The sequence below is a fragment of the Pyxicephalus adspersus genome, chromosome 3, assembly GCF_032062135.1.
Source record: "Pyxicephalus adspersus chromosome 3, UCB_Pads_2.0, whole genome shotgun sequence".
Classification (NCBI taxonomy): Eukaryota; Metazoa; Chordata; class Amphibia; order Anura; family Pyxicephalidae; genus Pyxicephalus; species Pyxicephalus adspersus.
The window spans coordinates 18,178,237-18,204,677 of record NC_092860.1 but is presented as its reverse complement, the minus strand read 5'-3'; the positions used below and the strand labels follow the sequence as shown (position 1 = coordinate 18,204,677).

Below are 26,441 nucleotides of genomic sequence, written 5' to 3'. Positions count from 1 at the left end.
AAAAAAGGTAAACTAGATGTCTGTGTTTTGCTTAACTCTTCTGAAGAGTTCATGTGTCTCCTCTGCTTTCTGATAACCTCTTAGCCTGACATCACTTGAGAGTGCAGAGTATCTCCCAGTATAGTGTAGTATTTAAATTATGTTCTGCTCCTGCTTATCTATTTTGCTTCGCAAAAGTATTTGTTCTGTACAAATTAAATAACTACACTAATCCTCTTTAATAATTCAACAAGCTGTTGCAATAAATTGGCTTAGAATAAATAAATGTAATAGTAATCACTGTATTATTAAAGTACAGCTAAAGGCTCCTGTATGACAGTCAAACAAAACTAAATTCAGTTGCTATGTGATGTACAAGCTACGTATTTATTTTTTACTTTCACAAAAACTCCATTTGTATCTCAGCGTTCCTCCTCTCAGCCACTGCAGCTCATGGTGGGTTGGAGGCAGTGCTGCTAATCCAGAAAGCAGTGAGCAGGACTGGGCATGGCCAGGTGCTGATTGACAATCCACAGGCTTAGGAACTAGCAGGGATAATGCTAATGCCCATAGAGGCAGATACAGCCTACATGTTGGTGGCAACTCCACTCCATATTCAGGAGTAGTACAGTATTGTCGCCACCCAATCAAAGGAAAATTCACTAGGTAGACTTCACTGGTAGAATTTATGTGATTTGCTGGGGGACTAAGAGAGAACCGTAAGTGCTGACGTACTTATTAGGTTCTACACATCTTTTAATGGAAGGCCATAGTTCTCTCTAAAGCTACGTACACACGGCAGATTTTTATCGCCCGATAATCGGCATCGGCCAATTATCGGGCGAAAATCTTCCGTGTGTACAGTCGGTGTCGTCCATCGTCCGGACGACCGACCTGCCGGATCCACGGACGATGGACGACAGCCGATCGTAATGAAAGGGAAGGGGAGAGCGCCCAGCAGGGTGCCGCTCCGTCGCTCTCCCCCCTCCCCTCTCCATAGAGCATGAACGGTGCTGTATGTACAGCATCGTTCATGCATCTTGCAGCCCCTTGTCGTTGGAAAGGATCGTGAAAGATCCTTTCCAACGACAAAAATTGCAAGTGTGTACGCAGCTTTAGTATATTCTTATCACACTGTGATAAAAAGGGATGTGACTTTTAACCGCACATAGCTGGCCAAGTTGGGCTTATCATGTTCCAATAAAGATGCAGATTAGAGGTTGTATTAAGTGAAGATCTCATGTCTCAAAGATTTGTAAATTAAGAGATGAAAACAATTTTAAGTATATCCAATTACCAGCATCTATAGGAAAGGTCAAATGCTATCCTTTCTACTTAGTATTCTTGTTTATTCAGTGATTCTCCCTCTGGCACTGAAGGACGGTTTGATAACTTTCTGAGGGACTCTCAATGGCATTTAAGGAGCAATAGATAACCTTCAGTAGAGCTAACCACTGCACCAAAGGACCAATAGGTAACTTTTAGTGGGGCTCTCCATGGCACTAAAAGGACCAATAGATAACCTCCAGTGAGGCTCCACCACAGTACTAAAGGACCCATAGGAACCTTCAGTGGGGTGACTTATAGGGAACCTTCAGTGAGGCTGACCCGTAGCACTTAAGGACTCATAAGAAACCTTTAGTGGGTCTCTCCATGGCATTTAATGAGCAACAGATAACCTTCAGGAGGGCTCCACACTGTACCATAGGACGAATAGGTATAACCTTTAGTGGAGCTCCCCACGGCGCTAAAGGACCAATAGATAACCTTCAGTGAGGCTCACCAAGCCAATAAAGGACCCATAGGGAATCTTCAGTTGGGCTGACCCCTAGAACTTTAGAACCAATAGATAACCTTCAGTAGGGCATCCTCAAAACAAAGAGGGAGCTATAGGAATGTGGAAAGGGTTTGCTCAAGCTTGAATTTCATTGGATAATTCCATATTTTTACATAACTACAACTGCTGATCTCGCTAGACCTACTGATCATTCAGATGTGCGGTTTTATCTGAAGGTAAACGTTGCCTATGCATTTTTGATTATATATTCAGTTTGATGTTCCCAAGTTTGTGACTAGTTTACTTTAAAGTGTATGTCAAGGCAAGTCAAGTTTTTATTGCTACTCATCGAAAACAAACAAGCTAAAGTTTTAACAGAAATGGAAAAATGTACTTTTTAAAATACCTTAAAGGATTTTTATCTAAGTATCATTGCATCTTTTTATCTTTTAATTAAAATTGACATTTTATGAAACTAAACACTGGACTTTTATCTTATTGTGTATATAGCCTGTGTGATGGTATTTAGATATCAGTATTGATATTATACAAACTGTACAGACATCAGTAGATTGTCACTGAAACAAAGCATAGTTCAATCTGTTAGATTGAGATCAGACAAAGGTTTGACAATCATTTGTATTCATGGATGCATTTCAGGGGTGTAGTGCTTCTTTAGAATGGACAAGTGTGAAAGTAAATTATCAAGCCTTGGTAACACAATGATATTTATTCACTGGGTTTCCCCATCCTCTAAGGCTGCATCACACGTGCAATAATTGTGGTTGGAAACAAACGATCCACGACAGATTGTTTAATAATTGTTAACCAAAAAAGTGCACAACTACTGGTCAAGGACGCCGTGGAACGAGGAATCTTGCTGGAAACAAACGACCGTCCCGGCGATCGTTTGTAATCTATTGTGTGTAGGGTCATTCAATGATCATGGATTGTTCTGTGATACATTTTTTCCTGTACATGTTCAAACAATCGTATCTAGTGTGTTTACATTATTGGTGGTTTATATTTGAACGATCGTATCGTTACAGCATGATTGTGCACAATACGACCGTTCAAAATAATCGGGAATAATCATTGATCGTTCATTTTCAAACAATAAATATTGCACGTGTGTACCTAGCCTAAATCCCATAGTGCCTAAATAGCATCTGGCATATACCCCAGCCCTAAAGCCCACATGTAAGAGGTGAGCGAGAAGAGGTGATTCTCTTTATTGTCAGCAATAGGGTGACCGTGTGGAACACAATAGACCCTCTCAACTAGGTTTTGGTTAGGGAACAGTAGTGTGTTTTAATGCTATGTCTGATCTGTGCTACAATAGGAGTAAACTATTTGATTGATTGGTTTTATAAAATGTCATTAAAAAAAAAAAATAAGATGAATTAAAAGTTATACAGTAATAGAATATACCAGAAAGTCCTTTTTTTTAATTGCCGTTTTTTGTTATACCCTTCCCTACTTTATGCTCCTGAAGAAGCCTCTGGGTAATAAGAAGCATTGGTGGGGTGGGAGTGGACATCATCGCTCTACGTCATGGCTATATATGCGGTGGTGGTAACTGATATTAGTGTAAATCTTATTGACTGAGGGTTGGTGTTGGATTTGTGTACATGCTGATATTGCCAATGTGCACTTTTTAACATCAGAGTGTTTTGCTTTTTTATTTATTGCTTTTAAATAAATATAGAATATTCTGTTGTGTTTCGCCTACATGAGGCTTCTTCAGGTTACACAGTGAGAAGCATCCTACGTGGGCTGTATGAGGTGTCCCTCTGTGTAACCTCCCCTGAAGAAGACTCATGAATGTAATGGACAATTTGGTATAACATGACTTTCATGAGTTTCTTTTACTGTCACCAATTTTATTCAAATTGTGTGGATTTTTCCTAAATATACCCTCTATTATCTAAAGCTGCGACTGTACACACGGCAGATTTTCGCCCGATAATTGTCCGATGCCGATTATCGGGCGATAAAAATCTGACGTCTGTACGTAGCTTTAAATTCATTCAGGACACCTGGTGTAAGTTTTCACATTTTTTATTTATGTACTATCACATATCAACCTAAAAAAGCCCAGATATTTTTGGCCAAGGGTGTTTTGGCCCTTTTGGTAAATCCCCCACTATATACTGCTGGCCCTGCATTTTTTGTAAGTGCACAGAGATCCTGTACATGGAGCTGGATGTGAATCAGGGTAGTATTTTCTATAGAAGAAATGTAAGCCTGGGAGCATTGCTATGAAGGATGCTAAAGGAGACCTTATGTAAGCTGAACAATATATGGTTTTGAAAAATCTATCTAATTTCTGTTGTATCCCCCATTTATATATCTAGAGAAAGTCTCTCTCGCTGCTCTGCTGTATCAGCCAAAACAAATAGCTGTCCGTGTTTAGGAAAAGCACTCGCCAGCATAAAAGCCTCATGGCCATCTCTTGCCACACATCTAGCTGTCTTCTAGCCTCCATTGTGCACTGTGCTTGTATTGTTCTGTTTATAGGCATGGACTGGACTGCAATAAAAAAGTGAATAAAACATTGTCCTACTATCAAATCTATCCATCTATCGCTATATCCATCTCTCTATCATTGTTCTTTCTTCTTCCATTCTTCCATCAAACTGTTCAGCACTGCCAGGGTTAATCAGGAACAGTACGTCCAGGCTGTGTCTATAAACCACATCTGGGCACTGCAAGCTAATTAGACAGCTAAATATTAATTAGCAGGCTATTAAGGAGACGCTGCAATCTAATGAACTTGTGATGGCTCATTTGCGGAACGCAGATAGGAGGGTTATCAGACTGCAGCTCCTGTAGGGGGTTCGGTATCTCATATGTGGGGGGGTCATTAAACGCTGGCTGGAAGATAATGCCCTTACATAGGGGTCACAACAGCAGGACACCGGGTGACAGTCAAAACAGAACTACAGAGGGGTCCTTTTATCCTAATAAAAGTCATTTTTTTAATGAAGACAGAGAGAGAGGAGATTCTCATTATGTCTGGCATGTTACTAGGCTTCATTTCTTCAACTGTCACCTTAATATTCTGTCCATGTGTTGCCTATCTCCTTTCCCTCTCCATGTCTATGGCCTGTGGTTATACAGACACTGGTGATGCTTTAATAATGTGTGAAGATAGCAGTATTATGTTAATTAGTTACCAGCAAATGAGATTTTGCATGTGGCCCAGTATATCTTTTTTAATATAATGGCAGCTCCCAAACAGCGCTGTCACTTGCCATTATGGTATAGCGTACATCTGTCCAGGCTTGATCTATCCTCTTCCCTTATTCATTAGGGTGGAGGTGTAGGACCTTCGTGGAATATATATAAATGAACAATGGTGGGAGCACAGGAGGATCCTTGACTTTCAGCTGTCTGATGAGTCAAAACAGACCGTCAGGAAATACTTTACATTAGAGAATATACAAAAGAAAACTGTAGAGATGTAAGAGGCAACACAATATATAAATTGTAATGGTATTGAATCATCTTGGAGTAGGACAGAGGACAGAATCTATAAATTGTAATGGAATGGTTAGAATCATGTTGGAGTAGGACAGTGGGCATTATAGTGTACAGCAGAGGTTGGCAAACTCCGGCCTTTAGGCCAGATATGGCCTAGCCAGTAGTTTGTTCCAGCCCAACGCCCCCTGGCCAATCCTGCCTAATCCCGTCCAGCAACCTGCAGCGAAGCCGGAACAAACTGCCGGGGCCAGATCCGCCTGAGCTCCAGAGCTGCATTGTTCATTGGTATATATATGCCCACAACACTATGCAGCCATAAATCCAGACTAAGGGTTCTATATTTCTCGTATATAGATAGATGGTGCATTGCCTGCTACTATAAACCTTTCATGTTGTATGCATTAAAATAGGAGGGATACTATAGGCTTCTGAATACTTTTCAATAAGACAATTTTATTTGTCCTTGATGCTGGCCACACACCGAGTGATGTGAAAGTTGTGACAAATTGGAGATAGGCTTTTTCACACTGATAGATCAAACGTGAGACATGCCGCTAATTCTGATAAGACTGCTGCGTGTGTTCATCAGATGACAGCTCTGCGGGGAAAGCTGTGCAGTTCTCCCTGCCATATGGGTAACAATATTAACCACAAACCTGGCTGCTTCTCTCTTTGCTTCTATAAGAAGATCTGCTGTAAAATAAATAAGCCATTGTGCGTAGATGACCTTATTTAAAGTTCAACTCTAGGCTGATAAAAAGGAAATAAATCAGCTCTGTATATATTGATACCTTCATTTTTTTAATGCAATCAATGTATGTTCCTGAATGTGACATAGTATACCACCAGTATATCATATATATGTATATACTTCCTCCTCTCTTCAAATCCTCGGTAGCTTAGAAGAGGCCATTTAAGTGTGCTTCATTGCTTATATATTAACAAGGAAAAGTCCGAAAGTTTGGGAGAACAGTGACAGGTAGATACACTAACTAGCCTTCTGCTTTCATGGTCCATTCACAAACTGGGGGAAGTACAAGACCTACAAGAGCTTTTGATGCAGTAGTGACCATGAAGAGATTTACCCCCACAGTACTTGGTCTGCCACTCGATGCCATCATTCTGATGGTAAGCATTAATCAACCCACTGCCTTTGAGTCTAGGTTGTCTTAGACCTGCCCCAGCCTGTGCCTGGACAATGAAAGAAGAAGCAGTGCAGGAATGAGCCCATCTTTCTGTTGTGCTTTCCTTTCCAAAACATGTTTGTTATCATGAACTGAGAGTTTATTTGTGCTGCATTTTTTATCTCACACGTACAAGCTTATATCAGCTCCTATTTAGGGTAACAACTCTAACCTGTTGTCATGGCTCGATTTACACAACAAACATCTCTCCAAGAGTGGGGTTACTCTTTAAATCTAAAACCAATGGTGTGTTTTGCACTAGATTCCTTTTGGGTCGTCTTTGAGATGCCAATCTATGCTGTGTAGCACCCACTGACATGTATGCCATACCTTGGGAATCATTCTTGCATTGCACAGTATTTGCTGAGTCTCAGCATTCCCGCAGAAAGTGTCTCTGGAGTCCTCATATCTGACCAGTCAAGGAATATGCCCGGAGCCATTATTGATGTGGAAGATATATAAATAGAATTAGCAGCTAGATGTATGAGGCAAAACAGTTTATTGCAGTGGCACAGACGGTGACCTGCGCTGCCATAAATTACATTTTCTGAAGCATCAATATTCACGTTACGTCCTCTCTGTCTTTTATTTCCCGGTCCCTAGTTCCTGCATCATATATTTCAGTTTCCCTGGCTCTCCTTTTTCTCATTCTATCCAGTCCTCTGGCAGACAGTCCCTCTCAGTAATAGCTTTTGAAGTCCCTGCATGGGCCCGCTCCTGTCTCTGTTCTCCTGTCACATTGTTTTTTTCCCCTAAATCTCCCTGGATATGTAATTCCGTAGCTGTCTCTTCCAATCTTCCAGCTGCTGCTCTGAAGCATGCTCTCTCCCTCTCCTTCACCTTGATTCCCTCTCCTTCCTCCTACATTCCTCCCTTCCTTTCCCTCTCTGGCTCAGTAACCTTTACTGCTTCTCCCCTTACTTCATCTTCTTCTCCATCTGTCTCACAATACCTTCACCCCCCTCGCCCCTCGCTGTAGTCTTCTGCTCATTATTCTTTTCTTTCCACCATTTATCTTCTTTTTTTTTTTTTTATCAAGCTGCTTCGTGTTTGCGGTGACATTTTATAGTGTTCTCTTAAAAAGACACCTTTCGCATTTTGTTTTGTTCAGTTTACACCGCAGTGTCATTTTTAAGCTGAACTCCGAGGAAACAAACAATCACCTTTGCAGAAGGTCCCCCTCTGTACTTTAATTTTTTGAAATGTCTTTGCAATGGGGTTACCTGTGTTCTGTAAGGGTTAAATACTTGTTAAGATCTGGGGACAGGTAAAAAGGAATTACCCCCTTGCTGGCGCTCTGAGTTATGGGGGGTGATTGGTGTCCTCACTGACATTTCGGATTATTGGTCTTGTATTGTGGGGTTCATATCACTGGCTGCAGGGGACAACCGAGGACAACGTAAGAACCTGGGAACATGGCAAATTTTGGACAGTGTTTCTCAATTTGTTTTCCCAATTGGAGCAATTAAAATAATTTTCAGTTCTTAGGGAACCCCTGTAAAAAAATAAAAATTGGGCTCATTGAGAAGAATGCCATTTACATTGGTGGTCATTGCATGAACCAAGTAGAGATTCATAATTCCACCCTCACAGACAGCTGAATGATCATTGGCATCATAACAATGGTGAACCATCCAACAAAAAGTCAATCGGCTACAGCTAAAGGAACGCCTAGCAATCTCTGTAGGAAGCCCGGGATTCTGGTTGGGAATGGCTAGTCTATGTTGATGAATGAGGAAGAAAAAAATTGCCTTTTCCCTCAATCTACTGGCAGTCAGTGTTCTCTTCTGGGTTTAAATACACAAAGGAAATTCCAACAAATTTTCAGTGGGTAGTTCATTGCAAGCCCCCTTCCCCTACTGAGTTTAGGACTATGGGGTAGGGGGCAATCATAGAAATGTGGGTGCAGCAAAGGTGCAATGCCACTTTACAGTAAACCATTACTATACTGGCCAATACAGTTACACCCCACTTGCCCCTTATCTGCTACTAGCCCATCTGAGATTAATTTGTTATTTTTTGACCTGTGATTGCTTGCTTGGGGACAGTCATATGACCCTTTATCCTCAGAAAATTGGGTATTTCTCTCACCTCTGGCAGCAGGGAAGCATGATGAAGCTTAGTAACGCTTTTAAATAGAACTCCAGGTTGTGTGGCTATTCAGCCGCATTGTCTGCCATAATATGAGTAACATCTATCAGGCTACAAAATGATTCACTGTTTCGGACCAGAGATTTTTCTGCCTTCAATAAAGGAAGTCTTTGATGCTTTAAGTTGTATGTGTCGCTGACCTGAAATAGAGCGTGTTTATAAATTTTACTATGAAGGCTGAATTATTACAGTTTGTTTCCTTTTTAAGGCTGGTTCCTTTTCTGATTCTGCCTATGTGGGTTAGCCAGGCCTTGTGCTGATATCTCTAAGATTCCCCAGGGTTGAGATTTCATTGCCAATGTTCCCATAAGTTGCATGAACAATGTATAATAATAGTGGCAATATATATTTCAGCAGCAGAAACCCCTCTGAGCTGGCTCATATATCGCAGTACTGGGCACTTGGCTGGATACAGCTTGTTTTGCATATTCAGCATGTTGGGAAAAAATGCTGAGAAGTTGCTCATTATAAGCATCTTTGTATTGCTATATTTCCAGTGCACTGAAGACGGCTTTTCATTTTCATTTTTAACAAAGCAGAGGTTTAGGAGAAGTGCCCCTGAACCCTATACCAGAAACCATCACAAGCTGCATGTATATGTAGGCCATTCCCTTAAAGCAGAAAAGCACTTGATAGTTTCAAGGACAAAAATAATACTTTTTATTGGTCCTGCAGTTAATGAACCTTTGCATCCAAGGTCCATTATGGAGCTCACCCTTAGAATGACCCATAAAAAAGCAGCTTCAGTTGTACTCCAGCAGGTTCCCAATACTTTTTGTTTTTGGATGGGCCACATAACCCCCTGCTTCCCACCTTGTTTTTTTTTCTGCATCACTTTTCCACAAGCCATTACACTTGAATAGCACTTAACTTTCTAAGAATTAAAATATGCACTGTAGATAGTTCACCCAGGTGCCCCTTCTTTTTTTAACCTGACACATTTGGAGCCCTGTGCCAGAACTGTTTCTCCCATACAAGTCGGTATGAATGCAAAAGGAGGATGATGAAGCCTTGAAGTCAGGTCAGGTTTATTTGCATATGTCCATGAATTTGGATTGATCACAGAAGCCTCTCAAATTTCAATATGAATATATCTGTTTAGGTAGAAGTTATGTTACTGTCGATTATTTTTCCATATTGTCTTGCGAGGATGCAGCTAGCCCTACCATACTTTTTGCAGGATGTCCAAACCCTGTATTGCTGTGATTTAGTGGGCCTAATTTATTTAGGTTTCATCATACATAGGAAGATCCCATCCCTGGTACACCAACTGACACCAATATTTTTAGTGACATCCCATTTCTCCTAACTAGATGAAAAAGAACAGGATTTGTTTTACAATCTAATGTAGTTTTGATCATAAACTATGGCTCCAGGAGAACACACAACATTCCTCTTATGACATTTTGATAAAATTTTAATATCATGTATTTATATACATGCATCTAAGGTTTCATCACCAACCGTCCCACAAAGGATCTCACAATCCATTGGAATTACCATTCCTAACTTTGTCCAAGGCAAGTTTTGGATCAACCAATCTGTCAGTATTTTTTTTTCTCATGTGGGAGCAAACCTATGCAAATATGAGTATACCATACAAACCATGAATAAAGTACCCTGGTCAGGATTTAAACAGAGGACCCTAGTGCTTTAAAGTAAGAATTCTGGCTAGCATGCTGCCCATGAGTTTTTCAGGCAGGTTTAATAATAATATTTTTTGCAAAATTGGAAAACAATTTTGGTATTGGGGAAAAAGGAACATGGAATCCAACTAAACTGCCGTACATCAATGTAGCATCCATCACATGGAGACTGCATTAAAATCCCAGCTGATTGCCCCCTCCTTGTGGCAGTGAGTCTGGGGTTTAGGTCCTAGGTGTCAATATGGGTTTCTCCTGAACACATCAGTAAACTCTTAAAATAAACTCAATTTCCAGTTTCAGCTTTTTATTCTTCCCTTTCATCCAGTTTGCTCCGATTGTATTATAATTGCAATTTAGAAAGCAATATTTTCCCTCCTGCTGTGTTCATAAAAGGGTTAGGGGAAGACATGTGTAAACTGTGCACCTTCTTTCCTTTCAAATTACTTATTTAAAGCCTTTGTCCTTTTGGGACTTGGTGATCCATTTTTCTATATGTGGATCCGAAGGGCACTGTATCTGGAGCTTCCTAATTAGCTTTCAATTGATATACAACCATTTTTGTTCACATGGTCAATAATTGAATGGATGGGGCACTGACATTAGAGTCCTCTTGAGATTTTGTCCACCACTGGTATCTACCAAAGCACTCTAAAAATAATGCCCAGCACCTCCTAACTCTTTATTTTGTGCCAAGACAGACCCCTGGCCTCTTTGCATTACAGCAATTGTTTTCATTATACTCATTATTTTATACCACCTGTATTCAGTGCAGGTATTATTGGTGGCAGTGAGCAATTTTATTCAACCTACCCAGTAAAGCCAACTAAAAATGACCATCTCCAGTCTCAAAGCATCGGTTTAAAGGCAGATATAAAACCTACATTTTTTAAAACTTTTCAAGGTTCTTAGAGGGCAAATTAAAAAAAAATTGTGACCAGGAGTTGGCAAAATCCATAAGAAAATAAGGAGGCATCAATTTCCAAGGATCCGAGAATTCAGCGTTAACTGGCTTGCTTTCAAATTGCCCTCAGTGTGCGTATGAGCTTGGCAGGGACATTAGATTGTGAGCTCCTTTAGGGGACGTAGATTAATGTGAATGGTTCTATGTCCTCTGTAAGGTGCTGCGTAATGTGCCGGTGCCATATAAACACAGGAAATAAATAATAATAGATTACCCAAGTGTTTGGTTTCTGGGAGCAATGTAGGTAACGTTTTGATTCATCAGTCAGTTCTACCTGTCCACCTGGATGCCCTTGTGCCGTCTGTCTTTTTTATATTCTGTGTTTGTTGCTGCAGATTGAAAAACTCTGAATGTTTTTCATCTTCCTTTCCTCTAATTTTACTTATTTTCGGCACATTATTGCCCCTCATTGTGCCACCCCTTCTGCCTGTGCTGCAGAGTAATAATCTACATTTGTCATTCTCCAGCATCCATATCATAGTGTGTAGGGTTTGATGTGTCACCTAACTCTTTGCTGGCAGTTATTACTCCTTTCTTCTGTTCACTTTCTATCACCCTTTCTCTATCGCTCCCCTTCATCTGTGGCTCTCCCCCCTTCTCCCCATGCCGCAGGCTGTTCCCCCTCTGCACGTATCCGCTTTTTACAGCTCTGTTGACAGATGGTGCGCTGCGGCCCTTGAAGGGAAACTAAATACTACAGCTAAGGAGCCACAGACAGAGGGGGAGAGACATAGGGAGAGAGGAAAAGGGAGGGAGACAGGGGAAGAAAGCATGAGGAGAGAGATGGAGAGGAGGAAGTAAAAGGTAAAGAGGTATGACTAGGTAGAACGGCAGATGATGGATAATGAGAAAAAACAAGGATAGTAGGAATTCTAGATAAAATGGTATAAAAGATAATTAAACGCAAAGTAATATATACAGTACGTGCAGTAACCCATACCAACCCATCCATAATCATCTGCCGAAGGGGATATCTAGTGGTGGCACTTTGAGCATCATCATGTTGCCCTAAAGGGACTCTTTAAATATTTTTTTAAAAATGTAAAAAACAGCCTGCAAAAAATACACTTTCTACGTACCTACCTCTCTCAATATATAGATCCTTATTTGGCTACCTATAACAGCTATGTCCTCTTTAGGATCTTCGGCATCCAACACTTCCAGGTGGAATGGATGCCTTCTGCCCCTTTGTCATCACTGACCCCAAAAAAATATGTATTTTAGGAGCAAAGTCAAAATCTGGTTTGCATACCCCCTTTACCTGGAATCCAAAGCTTAAATGGTCATTTAGGCAAGGAGAGGATTAAAGGAATACACTATTTTTTGCATCTCTGGAAGCTGACACACTTGGTACTTGCAATGTAGGCAGAGCCTAGATGTTCTTTTGTACATTGAAGGACTGTTGGTGCAATGGCGAGGAAACCTGAAGAAGCAAAAAATAAGGTAAGTATTCCTCTTCTTAAGACCTCCCTCTGACTGAATGAGCTTTTGGGGCACATACAATCTAGATTCTTCTTAATGTGGGCTTGACTTGGCTTTAGTGGATAGTTCTGTATAGAAGGTATAGTGTCCAGTTTAGGTCTTCCAATAGGAATACTCAAGAACTCTATCTGCTACCTTCTTAATGTGTTGACTGACAATGGTTCCAAGGGCACCAACTTGTGGCTTTACTATGCAAACCAGCCTTGAACCTGTGCCATTGTTGCTAAGATGTACTTAGCTGTTGATAAAATAAGCTAAAAAAAAAACATAAAAAAGCAATGCCGATCCAACATTATTTTTTTGGGACACTGATAAATTTACAGATTTATTGTAAAGACGTATCTCTGCTTTATTATCAGAAGAACAATGGTCCTTCACAACCCTCTACTGAGCTGGGTTGCAAAAATCTCCAGCCCTCCCATAACATGCTATCCAGTCTTTGCCTACAACCTACAGTTGGACTATTAGTGTGGATATTTGGTGTGCTAAAACTTTAGTCCACAATATAATCAAGGCACCAAGTGTAGCCACACTTCTTATTATCTACCCACAAGCAACATTCCCGTTTTCAATGTCTGTGAGATGGAACAATGAGTGAAAATACCACTCTGAAGATCAGTCTTCGGTCTGCTAAGAGCCTCTTCTGCTCCATGAAGATGTGTTACATAGGCTTGATGGTCTGTTGGTGATTACTCAGAACTTTTCTATAGAATGTAAAGATTCATCTTTTCCACAGCTCCGAGTAATGTACTAGTGCAGTGACCCATAGCAATCATTATTCACCTTGCAAAGATTTCACAGCTCAAGCAGATCAAAGCCAAAATGGGAAGCAGTTACATTTAGATACATAGTCAAACTTTTGCAAAAGCATTTTGTTAAAAGCAAAAGTTCTTTCAGAGCATCTATAGTTACTAAAGAGAAATGTAGCACCAATATGGGGTTAGCTAAAAAGCAATCTCCTGGGAAAAGTACCCCTACCTTTCAACCCCCTCTTCTCCAGGGAAAAGCACCCCTACCTCCTGTAACCCATCTCATATGTTTATAATGTTTACTAACCCAGCAAAAGGAATTCTAGCCAGGTCCCATGATGGTGCTGCTTCCTGTCCAGGGGGGCCACTTTTCTGTTGTTGCAATGTTTTCTGCACCCTTAGTCTCCGTATGTCCCCCTTGGTGAGACGGGGTTCCTTACCCTGCCAAAATCACCAAGGAAAAACTTTCTTTTCTTCAGTCACAAAAAATATAAAATATGAACACATATTGTTGTTGTATTTGTAACTTGTTAAGGTGCATAAGTTGGAAATTTCACCAAACTGGATCTGTAGAAGGTTTGGTTGGTTTGACATAATGTTGACATAAAGGTATATATTGGCTCCATGCCAATTCCCATGCTTATAACGTTACCCCCAACTACACAGTTCTGCCTACTCAGATTCCATTATTCCTATCTGTGCAATCTTTATTGCCTGAAATGTAAGGTATTCAAGCAACATTACCAAAATGATGTGAATAGAAGGTCACTACTGGCAGCACCCCTGGTAGTGTTATAGTTTGGCCCATCCACCCTTCCTGCCGCTTTTGTTGTTCAATATACTCTGCTTGTATGTATAGAAAACATATATAAAAGCAAGTGGGAAAAAATGAGAACCCATACACAGAACACTATACTTACATGTAATAACCCCATGCAGCTTTCAGGCTACAATATTTATCCGTATAAACCTTTTAATCCATCATTGTTGACATAAAACTGAAATAACACTTTTTGAGGAAGTTGACCTTAATGTTTTATTAGGAAACCTTTTGCAATATATCATTTTGTACAGAACATATTTGGGTTCTTCTGTGTGTGTGTGATTTGTGGTTGTTCGCTTTTTCCATTAAGCTCGAGCTGCAGTGCATCTTATTACATTTTGGCAGAACCTAATACAAAAGCTAACGCATATCAGACAGGGTTCATTGGACCCTACAGTGATTGTGCAGGTCATTCAGCCTTAGGACATAATGCAAAAGGGAAAGAAAAAAGAAATGTGGTTGGTGTGTTTTTAAATAAGCTATTCTAAGCTACCTACAACAAGATTTGTCACCAGTTTACAGACAAATGACGATCTCGTTGCCTGGATTTGCCTAAAGTGTCTGTAATGCCCCCAACAAAAACAAATTGCAGCTTGGCAAATAAATATTGTGGCTTTCTTTGTATTTAGTTTGCATTTGGTGTAAAATACCATCTGACCCTTCCATTGATGTGCTTTTTTTTCATGACAATGCTTTGTGCCTACTAGTGCCTACTACCTCCCTACTAGTGTTGGTGTTCATATTCGGGTTGTCCTTATATTTGACCCGAATATGGCTGTTCGAATTCAGATAGACCCGACCCGAAAAACACTGCGCTGTGCTACTACTATGTGTTCTTGGATAGAGTTCTCTATCCAAGAACGCATAGTAGCAGCACAGTGTGGCAACAGCAATTGCTGTTGCAGCACTGTACTATGTGTTCTTGGATAGAGAAATTCAATCCAAGAACACATACAACTAGTAAAGGGCTGCAAGACCTATCTGACTGCTCTTGCAGCCCTTAAAAGACCCTAAAACTTCAACGGTGTTCGAATTCAGCATTTGATCACCTGGACAATTTCTCACTATTCGATCAAATAGCTGTTGATCGAATAGTGGGATATTCGGCAAACACTACTCCCTAAAACACAGGAGGCACCAACTAATGGAATGGCACAAATGACTTGTTTGAAAGTCATTTAACTCATTTGAAGCCAATTGTTAAGATTAGGTGGTGCATGTGAGGACTGAAACTGGTTGTGTGACCTCTCATAAATAATAGAGAAACCAGTATTTTAGGTTTTTTTTGGGATAAATATTTTGTAAAGCTTAAAGAAATTTCTCCTAATGGTGGTTTTTATTAATCAGCTTCTAGGTTTACTGAGCTACATTCACCTAACCTCCATTAATGTGATGCTTCTTTGCTGGCACTGATGCCTTTGCCTGGTCTTCTTTTGGGTTTGGGAGTTTTGAGGGTTTTTTTACTGGCTTTGGGTCACTTGATTGATTGTAGTGATGTGAATGATCTTCTGCACAGGTGTAGCTCAAATGGGAAGATTCCAAATGGGCAGGTGGAGTCCTTTGTTGCAGCGGAGACACAATAGGGCTGATTTACTAAAGAAATTTAAACCATAACTTAACACCATACAAGAGAAAATTAGTTTAGCTATTACGGTGAAATTCATTTTGCAAAAATACCCAATTGTAGAACATGTATCAAAAAACATTTTTTCAATGCAGATGATTAAAGTTAGAAGAGCTTTATCTAATTTATCAAGCTTTGTGAAGTATCCCTTGCAAGGTGACAATTCCATTTTCTGTCTATCCTTTGCTGATTTTCTTCTCTGATATCCTGCACTTGAACTGGTGCCTGCCGTAGAGGTCTATGGACCATCTGGTAGTAATTTTACTTGACTGCTATGGTAGATACTAACACAAGCAGCTGTAAAAAACAAAAATGATCCAGCTCTTGGCAAGCCAAGGCATTCAGCTCACTGTTTAAGGAAGGCAAAAGGATAAAGTGATTTATTTTATTGTACACCTTCCCTTAAAGTGTCTTTTTTTTTTTTTTTTACCCATTCAGCAATTAGATACTTGATGACTTAAACTGCAATAAAAGCTCCAATTCATATGTCATGCCCAAGTCTCAAAAAAATAATGGATATAAAACATAAAAGACATATAAGACATAAAAAGGCAAAAAACATTCTTTACTCCCCTTCCCAGGCACTGCAGATCACAGTGGGAGGAACTTGGTAACAGAGGCAGTGCTGCCAATCCAGAAGGCAGGACTAGGTGTGGCCAGGTGCTGATTGACAAGCACCCCCGATAATTTTTATATCTCACTATATTGCAAGCAGGCACAGACTTCATGATCCTGGCAACTCTGCTTTCAACTCAGAAGCAGTGCAGTATTGTTACCGCACCACCACATCCTTTGGATTGCAGGACCAACAGGTGAAAAACCACAGTGCTATTGTAACTCCTCTGTTGTTGCCACTTATCTTCCTCTGCTGTTCCACCGTCCAGCTGGAGCCCATTGACATATAGAGGAGCACAGAACTCCATTGGATGGTGCCTGAATGACAAATCCCATAGCCCGAGTGCTGTCACATTGGCTTGATTACATAATTTATTACAAAGAGCTTTTCTCAGGGTTTTAGCAGGTGATCGGGGGTTTGCATGTAAGGTAGGAAAGGCAGACTGCAAGTTCTTTTGGAAGTACACCTGTCATAAAAAAGAAATATAGGACTCTTGTTTTTGTATGGCCTTTGGAACTGAACTTTACAATTTATGTTGCTGTTTTAGACTATAGCTCTGCACCTTTCAACACAGTCAGAACCTCTCATGCCATTTAGTTTGATGTCCTTTAATTGCTTGTCACTTATTTCCTTTAATTACAAGTCTCACTTCCTCATGTAGACACATTGTTTACACTATAAGATTGGAAGTGTAGTCTGCCATCTATTTTTCTTTGAGTATCACATGGTCCGAATTGATTGATAATTACGGAGAATAAAAGAAATAGCTGCAATGCAGTGTGCAAGCAATGCAATCATATTTGGCCCATAAACCAAGTATTCTGCCGACCCGTTGCTTCTTTTACGCTGTTTGCATTCACTTAAACCCAATGGCTGTAACAATGCCTTATTCAATCTTGGATTTAGTTAGGTTTTTAAAAGCAATATGAATTGTTTGTTTTTGGAGCCGGGTGGATGTGTTTATTTCATTGATTTTTCCACAGTGCTCCCCTGGCTACAATGTATTTTTACAGCATCGGGGTTATGGTAAGGTCAAAGAAAGAGAAGGGTGCAGCATTCATTGCAGTAGAGTTGTTCACACAGAGATTCCAGATCAATTAAACTGCCGTATTTCTACACTAATATCAGTTTATTAAAACCGTAAAACACAGTTTTCTATTTTAATAGCTCTCTTAATCCCAATAATACAAAACTCAAAAGGCAACATGGTGTGTCAAAACCAGCTACTAAATTCCATGTGCACACTAGAAAATAAACAACATTCTCAATTTAATAGAACGATTTTTAGGGGTCCATCTATCAGTGTTTTTTAGACATTTTCAACCAGGGTTCCTCCAGAGCTTGCTGAGGGTTCCCTAAGCTTTGGCTGATTGACGTCCTATGTGATGATGACCCCATAGCCAAATGCCACTTGTTCAGTAGCATGATCTATCTGTCTGTAAGAGAGGCATTCTTTTTTCCTATTCTTCTATTCTTTTTTTGTTCATTCCTTTTTTTTCCCCCAATTACACCATGTTACATAGTTACATAGTAGGTTAGGTTGAAAAAAGACATACGTCCATCAAGTTCAACCACCAGGGAAACAAACATATCCCAGATATAAAACCCTATAAGACATAGTTGGTCCAGAGGAAGGCAAACAACCCCTGGTACAACTTGCTTCAACAGGGGAAAAAAATTCCGTCCTGATTCCATGAGGCAATGTTTCCTGGATCAACAGTCTCTGTTCTTTTTACTTTAAAGCCTTAATCCCCAGTTATATTTTGTGCTTCTAGAAAAACATCCAGCTTTTTCCTAAAGCAATTTATAGAAGTTGCTGAAACTACTTCCTGAGGGAGCTGATCCCCATTTTCACAGACCTTACAGAGAAGAATCCCTTCCTTATCCAGAGCTTAAACTTCTTTTCCTCCAGACGCAAAGAGTGCCCTCTTGTCCTTTGTAATGGTCTCAAAGTGAATAATGGGGAAGATAGTTTTCTATATGGACCATTTATATATTTATACAGGGTGATCATATCCCCCCTTAAACGTCTCTTCTCAAGGGAGAATAGATTCCGTTCAGCTAATCTCTCCTCATAGCTGAGATCCTCCATTCCTTCTATTAGTTTAGTTGCCCTTCTCTGCACTGTCTCCAATTCCACAATGTCCTTTTTGGGAACTTTTGCCCAAAACTGGACTGCATATTCCAGATGTGGTCTGACCAATGCTTTGTACAGTTCCCAGTGATGGTTGTAATATTCGTTGATCTGCTCCAGTTCCATTCATTCTGAATGGTACCTAACGTGCCAGTAATGTACATGCATCACAACTCACAGTAGTGTCAAGCATAGGCAATCAATGTGCTGTACAACTCACTTAAATGTGAACTAAGACAAAAGCTTCCTGGATGTGAGCCATTTGGGCCACACTGTCAATGCGCTAATTGGAGCATTTCTTAAGCCTTCAAGTTGCCAACACCTGCCAAACATTGCTGGCTAGATCATTAATAATGCAAAATGCATGAAAATGCATTCTGAAATGTATGTGTTCATATGTTATTGGGCAGACATTGACCTGGAAAGCATTTTTAAAGTATCATTGGCATGAAGCTAATTTCCTTGCTTTATGCCCATGTTAAGGTGCCAGTCCACCCAAATAACGATACCAGAATGTACGCAATCCATTTAATAGAGAAGTTTACTGTCATGTGTTTTTCATTGCTGTTGAGTTAACATCAACCGATCTAAAATATATATATTAAAGTAGAACCTTAGTTATCCAGCACCCATGGGGAATAGCTGATTCTGGATAAGTGTAGTTTTCGGTTAACTGAGGTTAATTTTCTCAGCCATTTAGCACTAGACTTGAATGGGGAGACTTGTCCCCATTCATCTTCAGTGCTGAATTGCTGAGAAAAGGGAAACCCTTATGACGTTTGAGCTGTCATCAGGGTTTCCCTTTCCCCAGCCAATTAACGAGCGGAGCAATCAGCGGATCTCTGCTAAGCTGACAGCTCCTCCTTCTTGATTGCTCCTGCATCCCTAGTGGAGCTAGGCATGTGTTCTTGGATGCAGAACACATGTTATGGCTGCAGGAGCAATTAAGAAAGCGGAGTGGTCAGGTGCTGGTCATCGGAACTTTCCAGTTATCTGAATAATGGACAACTGGGGTTGTACAGTATATCTAACCAATTCTGGACAAACATTAAAGTAAACCTTTGCTCAGAATATGCAGACTAAAGTATTCATCAGGCGCTTTAAAACAAGCCCCCGCTCATCTCTCTATATATAGGCGTTGTGAAGAAAATGCTTAAACTTCACAACACAGTCAGTGGTTTGGTTTTACAGAAACAGATCTTGGCAGGCTGCCAACCATCAAATGTAAATAGACAAGCAGTGTTTTCTAACCTGTTAGAAACTGACTGCCCCACTTCAAAGTCTTTGTTGTAATGTTTGAGGATCCTTTGAAAATAATACCTTAACATTACGTAGCTTGAGAGGTCAGAAATGACTTTCTTAACTAACTAAAGATCAAAAAGTGGATATCAAATGAAGTAAAAGTGGTGACCACACTCACTGCTGACTTCAGAGATTGGGCCTTATTTTTTTAAGGCTCTCCACGGCTGGGGAGGATAGACTTTCATCAGTGAAGCTGGGTGATTCAGCAAACCTGAAGTGGATCTGGTCCAGGATTAAAAACATTTGCTAACAAATATCAAATAACTTTTAGGAAATCCAGTCCAGGTTTCTGGATCACCCAGCTTCACTGATGTGTATCTTCTCTATCCTTGGAGAGCTTTAATAAATCAGACCCATTTTCCCCAGCTCTCCAATATCTATTATTGTGTGCAATACAACCACAGTGCCAAGTAGGAGTTCTCTACTTTTTTGGTATACTGATCTGTTGGCTTTTTTTCATATAAATATGGTTTTATAGTTGGATGAACAATGTATGAATATTGAATAGTAGAGACCAGAGGAAAAATCTTTTAGCATTGTTTAAAGTGAACAAACAATGATATTTATTATCAAAAGGTTGGAAAATCACCTGTTTAGCTAGTAAAAGCAAAACTCTAAGCAGCTAAAGGCACAATTGAAACACATACTGTATAAACTTGAATATAAACTGAGGTACTCCTATTTATCGACAAATACAAGAAAATGATTTGACTCAAGTGTAAACCTAAATCTCATGACCAAAAGAAAAGAACCAATCACTTGGTGGGTAAATCAATTAACTTATATGTGTTTATCTGTATATTTAGCTGTTTCTCTACAATTCCACTTCAGTCACTTTAACAACCTGCTTTTCCTTTTTGAATTGTTTGCCATTCAGATCTTTTTTTTTTCAGCTCCTATTGTATCCTTTATAACTCCAGAACAATGAAGGCATTTCTTTGAATTTTTTATTCCTTAAGTGTTTTCTTTCACTTCTCATTTCTTGCTTTTGTAACTGTGGAAGTGTTTTTTATTTTTATGATTGTATTCCTATTACACATACGATGTTTTGTATTTACATAAAGTTGATTGGAAAGCTCCCATTTATGCTTTTTTAATTGGTCATTTCCCTTTTCTGTTAGTATATTAAAGGGCCCCTTGGAATGGGGTTGTTGACTCTTTACAATTAGATGTTTTTTATTTTTACAACATATACTTATTTTTTATAGTTAAAATGTAGTTCAATCATGAAGGTTCTTACACAGATTTTCTCTAATAGGATCATCTGTAATTTGTTCTGCATTATTTGAGATTGACAAATCCAACCCAACGTCTTCTCTAAATAATGCTTTTTCTTAATTAATCTTGTCCTGTAGTCAAAAAGTACATTTTAACCTTATTTAAGTACAATTAGAATAATGGGGGCCATCAAAGGTTTAGTAAAACCTATATAATGAATTTATGTATTTACTCCCCTTTGGTGTGTTAAACCCTTCCTTCCCTCAATTCACATATTAACATATTTGCCATAAATACGTTAATGTGTTTTCCCCTTTGAGAATTATCAACCAACATTTTGCATGGATTCTAGCTCTCCATCCTGGCTTTCAGTGACAGCTGGGGGGTCCCACTGAAAATCAGTAACCAATCAGAGTTCTTCCAGATCCTATGTTAGAGGCTTCATACTTTATTATAAAGGCACATTGGTATAGTGGCAACATTTTTTTTTGCTATTATACAGGAATACCTCAAAAACAGGGTATTTTATACAGAAAGCTTTCAGAGTTGAACTTGCCTTTACTAGCTTTAGAGCCGGCACATTCTTGCTGAGCCCTGAGGGAGTGTTTGGATGTATTTGTTGGTGTTGGGCAGTTATGTGTGGACTCCTTCATGAAGCAGTTCTGCAGTTTGGAGTAGTGGGCATTCTTGGGCAGGTTGCAAGAAGACCACCTTAGGTAACATCTAAGAGTCTCTAACTGGAATCCACTTGGTTTAAGAGATGTTGGATGTAACCTAATGTCCTTCAATACATGCTGTGAGAACCTTACAATGTGCAGTAAAAAACAGTGTAAGTAAAATCCATTAAAGAGTGAACCCTGTACAACTTTGCAAGACTGATGGTATGGTTTTTTGGATATCTCATTGAGGGTTTCGGAAGAGGGTCTGATCAGAAATCATCTGGGAGGTGGAAACTACAAACTACTTCTACCAATTACTGAGGTTCTAATGTTCACTTTGTCTCCAGCCCATTGTGACCTCTTTACCCGAATAACACATTTATTTTCCTGTAGGACAAAAAAATGAACGTGACTAATGTTCTATTTAATAATAGTTTTGTTTACAAAAGTAGCCATTTACAATGGTTCTACTCTTTTTTTTCAGCATTGTTTACAGAAATACCCCATGATGTTAGCGCACACCCTGGAGAAGATGTAGAGATGGCGTGCTCCTTCCGCGGCAGCGGGGACATTCCCTACTCACTGGAGATCCAATGGTGGTATATCAGGTCCCATAAGGATTGGGCCAACAAAGATACTTGGGCAGACAACCAGGTAAGATGTGTGAGCTTTGCTCATATAATATTTATGATGGCTCTTTTTACATCTATACATTTTTTTTTTTGCCTTGGAGGCCTTGTGGTTTGCACATAAGCATATAAAGCCAAGCAGTGAGGTTGTATAACTAATACCGGTCCATGTTTCTATAGCCATTTTGGCATTTAATGTAATCATGTGACTAAAAGCTTAGCTCTGATCGTTATTGATTTTGATCATTATAAATTCTCTTGGTCCATAAAACATTTGAATAAACAAAGTGATTAGTCACTGAACATTCTCTGTTTAAAAAATACATTTCTTTTAATTATGAACATTATTGTGAGAATACACACATAAGAGCCACCACCCACCCTTCATAAATACGTCTTGGAATAACCCTGCTGTGTGCACTCCTTTATATGGTTTTCGAGCAAGGTGGAAAACAGCCCTTCCTATGACTGCCAAGAAAAAGATGACCGCTTCCCGGCTTGCTTTACAACATGAATTGGATTTTTTCCCTATGATTCCTATAATATTGAACAAACCCTTGTGAGTCCCTGTGGGTGGTTCTATAGCTCCTCACCATTACTCACTATATCATGTTTCTCTTTTTGGAATTATTGCTACCTTCCCATATTGCTTCCTGGGGTCTACAAGTGGAGATAGAAGCCTATTAAAGAATTATTTCTTAAATATTTGGACATATTTTTCAAGAGTGGACAACTGCAGTTCACCTAAATTTCATTTTTTTGGTAGATGCAAAGTTAGATCACCAGATGGCTTCTTCTACTTCATAGAGACTCCAGTGGTGAGAACTAGTGGTGAAAAACTTTTGTTTTTGTTATGAAGAATTCTGCAGTAACATCCCAGGGTGGGTGAGATCACCCACAACTCTAAGATAGTCAGGAACCATACAACCACGAACCATAGTGGAGTAATTTCAAGTTATGGAATTCTTGATGGTGAGGTGGACCACCAGATCCCTCCTAAAATTTAAATATATCTTATGGGTTGATTGAAGTTTCTAAAATATTAATGAGTATTTGCATGAAGAATGGATGTTTATGACATCAATCCAGAAAGCAATACGCAGGACAACGCTTGGCCAGGTGATAATTGACAAGCTAGAAGGTTGTAAATCAATATTGATAGCCACATTCCCTACAATAGAGTGCATGGATGAACCTTGGTCAGAGTGCTCTGAATTCAGGAGCAGTGCAGCATTGTTGCCAGGCCATCACAGAAATTAGGTGGGAAAATCTACAGGAATTTGTAGGATTTTGCAGGGAGACTAAAAGTAGATTATTAATGACAAGTAGGCCTACCTGGCCAGATACAAATTAGGTGAATTGTTGAAGAGGGCTTCAGCTACATAGTTTTGGTAGACCTAAAGGAGACTGAATAGAGATTGCACTTTTAGATTGCAAGCTGTGTGACCAGTTTAAGACATTGTTTGCTTACTACTACAATTAGCTTGAATGATTTTGGGACAATAAATAAATATTACAATAATATTAACATCCCTTATACCAAAGGGTACAAAGGTGTCGATCATTAATCTTTTATAAACAAAGGACCCACTGTTTCACCAAAAATGTCAGAATTCTGTATTGCAGAAATCTTTTGTTTTTTCGTTATTAATGTTTAATGAGTAAGTTACTCATAAATATTAATTTTGTATTCTTCTTACAGCTCAGATTCCCAACCCCCCCCCACCACCACCTCCTCCTCCTGTCTTTTCCTATCTCTCTGTGTATCCATGTGCTTATACAAGATGCAGTAATAGAAACACAGTGCTGGGGATTTTAATGAGGGATGCTGTTTGTACTGGGGCCAGACACAATTCATTAACACAAACTGCAATTAATCTAAGGAGGATGCAGGGAGCAGAGAGACATGATATTAAAGGAAAACCATAGTTTTTTTAAGGATCCGCTTAATAGAAGTAATCCCGCCATGGACTTATGAAAAATGTGTTTCAATGCATAGTTAGTAAATATATTTGAACTTCAGGACATCGATATTTGCACACTGTATATGTAGGTGCTTAGTGGTTCTGCACAATAGTTGTGCCTTGCAGTTGCAGTCTTTCATGGATTATTCTTCTATCCTGAGGGGAAAAAAGACAAATCACATTTTTTGAATGTTTGCAGTTGTGGTAAAACAACTTTAACACCCACAACACCTTAAATAATGGCAAAGCCGAACTATAGCAGCATAGCATGAACTGCAGGGAGCAGGGTGTGCAGAAGGTAGCAGTGGTTGAAGAGCTTTCCAGGGGTGCTAAAGTGATGAAAGGGGGGAGCAGGGAGTGTAACCACTGATGTAAGAAGGGTGCAGGGGATGCAGAGATGAACATTGGTGGAAGACAGAAGCAGGGGATGCAGGGCTGAGCAGTGGTACAAGAAGGAAGCTGGGGGTGCAGAGATGAGCAGTGGTTGAATAGGGGTCTCAGGGCGAGCTCTGGTGGAAGAGAGGAGCAGGTGGTCCAGAGGTGAGCAGTGGGTATATAGGGGAACATGAAGTGCAGAGATGAGCATTGGTGGAATAGGGGTCTCAGGGCGAGCGCTGGTGGAAGAGAGGAGCAGGTGGTCCAGAGGTGAGCAGTGGGTATATAGGGGAACATGAAGTGCAGAGATGAGCATTGGTGGAATAGGAAAGCAGCAGGGTTCAGGTGTGAACACTATTGGAATAGAGCAGGGATTGCAAAGGTGAATAGGGGCACAGGAGGGCACAGAGGTGAGCAGGGAGTGCAGAGATAAGGATTGCTTTTTTAGGGGTGCAGGGTGTGCAGATGTGAGCTGTGGTGGAGAAAGAGTGCAGGGGTTCCTGGGTCCTGCATGCTGACATTTTTTTTATTTTGAGCCCTTGGAGACTGATGTGAAACACATCTGTGTAGTTTTATGGAGGTATAAAATACAACCATTGGATAGACAACAAATACAAGCTTCCATAGAAAATCCAAGCTATTTCAAATAATTTTTGAGAGCCACATGTAGCTTATATACTGCTGGCTTGTGTACACTACATTAAAAAGGATGTTTTATATAATACACCAGCAACCTGCGTAGTCTACTTTGCAGATAAACATTTATGTCTGCAGATTCTACCACAAAACCTTAAATTTAGTAATAAGCCTTAAGGTCAGAATAGAGCAAAATTTCTGAGATCAAAAATATAAAAACTGCTCTTTATGAAAAGTATAAATTGTGAAAAGCACTTAATGGCCTTGCTGTAAATACCATCAGCAGCATATAACTGCTTTATTACATTCTCTCCAACTGGTCACCAACCTTGGATGTATCTAGTCGTCTGTTGCTTAGCAGAGCATGTTACTATATATATACAAAATTCTCTGCTTTAGAAAATGTACACATTCCAAGGTCACATCGATCTATCTGACTTCTAAAATATTCTTCTAGATAATGAGAGAGAAGATAAAACATGTATTTATATGCTGTTATAGAGGTCTTCTCTCTCTAGAAATGTCTGTTTGTAGCTGAATTATTAAATTAGTAAATCAGGTTCACTTTTCAAAGGAATTTTTCACACCACTTCTGTCATCCAATGACATGCAAGCCAAAATCAGGTTTTGCTTAATATTTCTTGGTCAGGCATTTTTTACTGCAAAGGGAATTTCTAATTGATTCAATCTGCAAATTCCATTGCAAATAGGCTTCACAGCTTTATTAAACTGGCCATTATCTGCTTATCATAGTTTGCTTCAGTGCTTATATTTGGATATCGGTTCAACACTAGACACCACAGATTTGGCCCCAATAATGTAAGTCTACTAGCCTGGGGGTTAAGATTATTACCAATGTCATTAAGTTAGCAAAAGTCAACATAGGTTTTGTTCTGAACCCCCTAAAGCAAACAAGGGGAATTGGTATATAGCCTGGATATGGAGATTCTCTTGTTAGGAGCTACTGACAATCAAGCAGAAAAGGGTTGAATAGGTCTCAAGTCTCAAGGCAACTTTTCCCTGCACCTTCTCCTTGATCTTTCCTC

General features: G+C 39.7%; 1 protein-coding gene across 1 annotated transcript in view; it reads left to right on the top strand.

Moving 5' to 3' along the window:
- Nucleotides 1-26,441, top strand: part of VSTM2L (V-set and transmembrane domain containing 2 like) — a 56,385-nt gene that overhangs the window by 20,401 nt on the left and 9,543 nt on the right. Inside the window, exon 2 of the mRNA XM_072403755.1 lies at nt 22,276-22,445. Within this exon, the coding sequence (XP_072259856.1) occupies nt 22,276-22,445 (170 nt within the window). The remainder of the gene's footprint in view (nt 1-22,275; nt 22,446-26,441) is intronic.